We start from the raw sequence: 7,036 nt of genomic DNA on the forward strand, positions 1-7,036 counted from the left end.
CTTCGTTTTTTTAATGCCAAGTACCATGGGGCGAATCCTAACTTTCCCTTAAATCAAATATTCACTTAGTGATGCATTAATGGTAATGAGAGACATCGTGAAAGTTTTAAATTTAAGTGGACGTAAACATTTCCCTCCATGTGAGTACCTACAACTGTAGCCTGTAAAACAGGAGCTGGCCTTAAAAACATCCTACTTTCAAACCATCAAAAGTGAAATGCTCACTGTGCTGTTGATGCTGGCCAGCAGTTTGCCATTGAACTCCACCATGGAGTAGACGGCTCCCTTCACCTCCTTCTCTGCAACCGTCTGCAGCTTACCTACACAGAAGAAGAGACATAACAGTCGGGTGTCAGGGCTGGTGCTGCAGTAGCCTGAAATCCAAACAGATATGTTTTGTTTAACCATTCGTTTCACTGTGAAAGAAAGGTGAAACTGAGCATAATGGTTTAGATTCCAGGCAATTCTTTGAAACAAATGGAGAAAAGCAGCACATCAGTTTGGTTTTCAGGCTCGTGTTACAGCTCTCTGATACTGTATTTCACAGCACCTGTTCACTCTTGAGTCATTCATCTTCATGACTGAGATGATTATCGATAGGAAGGTGCTATCAGGCACTATCAAGGGAGGAAGAGGCGTGGAACGAGTGAGAAAAAGGTGAGAGAATGAGTGAGAAAAAGACGAGGGGAAGAAAGAGACTGTAGAAGAAAGTGTGAGAGAGCGCGAGCAAAAAAAACAGGAGTATATAAAAGATGGGGGGGTGAGAGAATAACAGGAGAAGAATGATGGGAACGAGAGCGAGAACAATGAGAATGGAAGAAAGACAGCCCTCACCGTCTCAAGAAAGTTAGCCCTCACCGTCAGTGTAGTGGAAGACGATGATGCGACCTTGCTTGGGCTCGGCCTCCTCTGGGTAGACCATTGCAGTGCCAACGATAAAGTAGACCGAGAGGTCCCTGCCCAGGCGRCAGGACACCATGCTGAGGGCGTACTCACTCTGGAGGAACTGGTGGGCGTGGAGCACTGGGAGGACGAACACACATGTGAAAATCACGCAATACAGGACAAATCAGCACAAAAAAGTGAGAATTTGGTGTGCTCCTCAGGAGTACAATCAACAGCTTATCAATCACCAGTACAATCACCATTAATTAACTCAAATGTTCTCTTTAATCAAGACGTTTTTAAAGGGGGGAACTTACCTTCGAAGGTGTGTTGGTCGACCACCAGGAGGCTGTGCACCTCCACCTCCTCCCCGAAGGAGGTCTCGTGTGGGGAGGTGCTGCTGGGGAACAGCTTACTGGAGCTCACACTGCTAGACAGAGCCTGGGGAGAGGTAGGGAGAGAGGAGATATGAAAGGCAGAGAAAGTGGGAAAATATGAAAACCCAGACTATGCACACCCACAAGGCTAGGGGAAAAAGGGAGTAGGTTCTTCCTCACCTACAAGTTCTTGTAAATATTTTTTTTCTCTTTTCTTGTTTTTTGTGCAATAAACCTAGCCTAAACTAAGTCATCTGGACACATTGTCAGCCAAGCGATGTGCACCCCTAACATTCAAGTCATTTCCCCCCCAAAAAACATAATTGCACTAAAACTGCTAAATAAAATACAGTAACTCTGAATGCTGATGCTTTAGTTCATATAGAGCGAAGTTCACAGATATTTCCGGACTGTTCTTCCACAAAACACGCAGTTGCACTTAAGTCGCGATGCATCAGGAAAACACCGTTGAATACGGGAAACAAGGCTCATGGCCCATTTTCAAAAGGTCTTAATCTGTGATCAGCACTCCTACTCTGAGAATATTTATGACTACAGGCCCCAGAACAGGAGATCTTGGCAGTGGTACACTGAAATACCAGATGGTGTGAAGCTACCTGAGTGCTAGCGCTGGGGCGCACTGCTGCCGTGGTCCCGCTGGCGTCCTGCATCTCCACGCGGCTGGACAGCACCCCAAAACACTGAGACACTTCCTGGTAACAGATCCTCCTGAGAGGGGGAGGGTTCAAGAATAAAGTGGAGAGATAGGAGGGGGGAGTGAGTGACAGAGCAGAAAGAGTAAAAAAGAAACTGAAATAAATATTTCACTCTTGATTTACCTGAGGGTAAATCCACCGGATAGATATACTTCTACTCTGTAACTATTTCTACTGGTGTTGCTCCCTCTTACCTGGGAGACTCGTAGAGGGGAACCGTGCGAATGTGGAGCTTCTGGATCTCGTCRATGGTCCCGATGGTGAGAGTGCTGTTGTTGGCCARAGCCAGACTGCCAAAGACACAGAAACGCAGGTTACAACCACACACCAACAACAGATAAGTTATATTTATTTCTAGCTCTGCAATCATTCCTGTTCTTTCTTTACAGTCGTTGAATGAGAAAAATAATCAACGTCTCCTCTCCACCACTTGCACTGGTCTGAAAACACAGGACAGATGACAGGGGGAAAAAAAGGTTTCTGTTTAAACCTGTTGAATTCGTCCCACATCAGTCCAAAACGGAGAAGAAGTGCTAAGGATGCCACTTTGGACTATTGAGACGCGCGTGACTGACTAACTAACCTGTCGGGGTAGCCCTCGGAGTTGAGCGGACACATGTAGTTGACCTCCTTGAGGTTGACATTGGAGAAGACCAGCTTGTGGTTGGAGGAGTAGATGACGGTGGGCCGGTCGGAGCAGGCAAACACGTTGGAGGTGGACAGGGAGCGGAAGGTCCTCAGCACCGTGGGCTGGGTGCCCAGAGTCACCTTCTTACGCTCGCTCAGCACGCCTGTTGGCAACACAACAGGGTCAATGCCAACAGTTTAACAATAAGTTTGCAAACCTGCCAGGGGTAAGTGCACTTTCAAGTCAGTCTATTCAGGAGATAAGCGGTAATTCCAATCCAAAACTCTTTCCATTTTTAATATACACCGAGTGTCAATAACATTGGGAACATCTGCTCTTTCCATGACATACACTGACCAGGTGAATCTCTTATTGATGTCACATGTTAAATCCACTTTAATCAGCGCACATGAAGGGGATTGTGTATTTGTCCCATTCAGAGGGTGGAGTCAACATGGGCCAGCATCCCTGCGGAACGCTTGACACCTTGTAGAGTCCATGCACTGACCAATTGAGGCTGTTCTGAGGGCAAAGTGGGTGTGGGTGCAACTCAATATTAGGAAGGTGTTCCTAATGTTCTGCACACTCATTGTATTTCCAATGAAGAGTTCGACATTTTCAATACATTTTCAGAATTCTGAAGCAGAATCGAACTGCAGCTGTGAAGACACAATGAACAGCCTCCTATTTGACACATCTTAACCTAATTTGTTCTATCAATGAATTAGATGACGGTGCAGTTAACTGTCTGGAATTTTTATTAAAATTGGACTCAAACAAAAGGCAACAGAAGTATGTGTTTCTCCAGCAGCCTGACCTGAGGTCAGATCCAGGCCGAAGTAGAAGAGCGCTCCGTCTCCCAGGGCACACAGCAGGTAGTAGCTGGCCTCGAACGTCGTCATCAGGATGGAGCGAGGGATAATTTCTGTACACACACACAAAATCGCATCAAATGTGTGAAAAGCTTCAGAATAGCAGCAGAATTCCACTGTCAATTCAAAACAACTATTATTCATCCTCCGAGAACAAATAAGAAGGCATTGACAGCTAGGTCCCACAATAACATCTTCCACGCGGTTGTGCAACATTGCAAATGGATCTAGGACGTGTGGACCCAGCAGTAGAGTGCTTCTGTCCCTTAGGATTCCCTCCCCTTTCATGGCCAAGTTACACAGGCTTTGAATAGGAGGGGTTTATAAACATATCCAAAAATAACAACAGAAGGACAAAGAGAATGTCCAATACAGAGAATGTGTGGCCAATTCTTTGCTGCTCCCAATCATGACATCCTTATAAAAATGTTGATATTTGAGATGCTTTATTAAAACACCATGTGCGGGAGCAACAAAACAGTGGGCGGACATTAGGGATGGGCATTTGAAAGAATGTCTGGGTTCGAGTACTCTGGAATATAATTTTGCATACTGGCGTGTTAGCGTGAAATGGGGCTGCAATAACAGTTGCTCCAATTACTGGTTGTTCTGATACTCAACTGAAAACTAAACTAATATTTTTCAATGACAGACTCCAAACAACAAACACATCCTAGCATTAGAAGTGTTGTCAGTGCTTATAAATTGAACCTGCTAAATAGTTGCATTTATTAAAATGTTGTCAATTAATAGTTAACCAAATACAAAACCTTGAACCGCGTACTCGTACCCATCCCCAGGGGGAAATTGGCTTTTTCTCAAAGTTACACAGACTTACCTGGCTACACAAAAGGTTCAAATCAGTTGCTCCATCTATCCATCCATTCCTCCCTCACTATCACATTAAGTACACTGTTGAATCTCCATCCACCTCTCACCTCCTCCGAGCATCTCCTTGTGCAGGGCGGTGAAGCAGGGCAGCTTGAGGACCCGGGCCGATATGTCCGTCCACAGGCCCACGGCGCAGAGGGGCGACTCTCCGCCCTCCCCCAGGGGCGTGATGTCTAGGCAGGCCACCTCATGCTCCATCTCCACCGTGCTGAGGGGGGACAGAGAGAAGGGCATGGGATTGAAATTCATTTTTTACTCCAAATACAAACAACTTACAAACAACGACTACATCTCACCTTGCCAGACCGGCATGCTCACCCCCCCATCCCTAATGTCTGCATTATACGCCTTAAATTGTACCAATTTGTTTTTTCTCGGTCGCCCATGCAATTTCAATAATAAATCATTGGATTTTTCCATTGTGTTAATGATGACGGATTGATTTCTACGTTTTTATTATACGTTTTTTCAAGATGAGTGAAGAAGAGAATAGTCCAACCCATTGGGTATCTCACTACATCCTCATATGGAATTTGATTTATGAAGTGCTTTTATAGGTGCTCAAAAGCACTGGCTTTTGCTACAGCTCAGCATCAACAGTGTTTGCTGGACCAGACCACATTAGTAGAGCCTTCCTTGGCCAGCAGTGTAAGACTAGCTCGGGCATGGTGATGGCCTGTAGAGCTGACTCCAACTGGGTTCAATGTGGTGTGTGTGTATGTGTACATACAGTGCATTCGGAAAGTATTCAGACCACTTCACTTTTTCCACATTTTGCTACGTTACAGCCTTACTCTAAAATTGATCAAATAATACTAAAGTAATGTGGCAAAGCAATTCATTTTTTTGTCCTGAATACAAAGTGTTATGCTTGGGGCAAACAATACATTACTGAGTACCACTCTCCATATTTTCAAGCAGAGTTGGCTGCATCATGTTATGGTTATGCTTGTAATCGTTAAGAAATGGGGAGTTTTTCAGGATAAAACATTTTTTTAAAGAAAGAAACCGAATGGAGCTAAGCACAGGCAAAATGCTAAAGGAAAACCTGGTTCAGTCTGCTTTCCACCAGACACTGGGAGATTAATTCACCTTTCAGCAGGACAATAACCTAAAACACAAGGCCAAATCTACACTGGAGTTGCTTACCAAGAACACAGTGGACTGATTTCTACCTTGGAAACAGCTGTGCACAATTTCCAGCCAATCATAATACAGTACCAGTTAAGTACCAGGTAGAAACTAAAACCAGGTGTACATTCAACAGGACTCACGATTTTGGAACGTTTGTAGAGAAATATGTTATGCAGAACAAGGAATCATGTCGGCTCTATTCATGGCAACTGAACGTGGTGCAGCCCTTGTGGACTTACGGGCCTGAGTTCTGCACCCCTGCTATAGAATAATGACATTTCCAAATGAAGGCTTTAACCGACAGAATATCTTATTGTCAAAATGAATATATTGCCATGGCGGAATTTCTGTAGTTCAATGCTTGCCTTGTCTCCCCCTTCTGGCTAATGGGGTAAAATCCAGAGCGGTCTCAAAATGTATATGGCAAGGTAAGCGAGATAACATTTTTAAAAATTGCGAAGAGGGAAAGAAGTAGGAAGACTATCCATACCAAACAATAAATTGTATTTCCAGGCACTAGCATTTCGTCCCATCCTAAATTTGTTTAGACATGATTCTTCTACCCCCCACTGGCTGAGTATGGAGAGAAATATGATGTATCCTATTGCACTGGAAGAGGAGGTCTTAACTGACATATCCCTTAAACAATGTTAAACTACGCTTTATTATTGCTCACCTAATTTCTCTTTAGCACAAACTTGAAAAACAATTTAACTGGTAATCGAAATGGCATGCTCATAGTCAATAATGCCTTGCGATTTGGAGGGCAGCATTTTGCATCCCCCCCCCCCAATGTTTCACATGTGGAATCCGTACCCTTGCAGATATCACGGATAGCAATGGTTTGAGGACATTCAAAGTTTTGTAAGACAACACATTACCAGGTAACCCCCCCCCCCCCATATTTTAAACTTAAGTCAGCTATGTTGGCCTAWGGAGTCCCTTGGGAAACACAACTACAGAACTATCCAATTATGGAATTTATAAATCATTTATCTAGGCTCCCGAAAGGACCGATCACTATAATATATTAAAAAAAGTAACTTTTGAAAGCTCATATGCTGAGCTAGCCAATAAAAAAGTATGATCCACAGATAAGTGATTCTGAACAACCCTTAACTGGCACGCTGGAGAAGTGTGCTCTTCACAAGATTAATCACAGGTCGTCAACTGTACCGGGCAGACAGCGTGTTAGGGGCATCGTCGTGGGTGAGCGGTGTTGCGGGATGTCAACTTTGTGAACTGAGTGCCCAATGTGAGTGAGCGTAGGGATGACAGTTATGACATGGGCAGACATAAGCTACAGACAACGAACACAATTGCATTTTATCAATGGCAATTTGAATGCACAGAATACCATGAAATAGATCCTGAGGCTCATTGTCCTGCCATTCCAGGGCTTGACATTAACTTTTTTGTCACTTGTCCTTTGGACAAGTAGGACATATTTTTTATTGTCCGAAACCTGAAGTTCACTTGCCAACAACAACGTCCGTAAACACCGGTCCGTGACGAAATGAATGATAAGGACAC

At 44.2% G+C, this 7,036-nt stretch overlaps 1 protein-coding gene across 1 annotated transcript; it reads right to left on the reverse strand.

Moving 5' to 3' along the window:
• Positions 1-183: 183 nt before the first annotated feature.
• LOC112078778 (DNA damage-binding protein 1-like) lies at positions 184-4,618 on the reverse strand. Its single transcript, XM_024144912.1, has 8 exons — positions 4,417-4,618; positions 3,424-3,531; positions 2,562-2,769; positions 2,173-2,268; positions 1,880-1,991; positions 1,203-1,326; positions 859-1,023; positions 184-320 (listed from the first exon to the last, which is right to left on the reverse strand). Exons 1-8 carry the CDS (start codon positions 4,616-4,618, stop codon positions 199-201), a joined length of 1,137 nt encoding a protein of 378 aa, XP_024000680.1. The 3' UTR covers positions 184-198.
• Positions 4,619-7,036: the final 2,418 nt, after the last annotated feature.

Source organism: Salvelinus sp. IW2-2015, unplaced genomic scaffold (assembly GCF_002910315.2).
Source record: "Salvelinus sp. IW2-2015 unplaced genomic scaffold, ASM291031v2 Un_scaffold6251, whole genome shotgun sequence".
NCBI lineage: Eukaryota > Metazoa > Chordata > Actinopteri > Salmoniformes > Salmonidae > Salvelinus > Salvelinus sp. IW2-2015.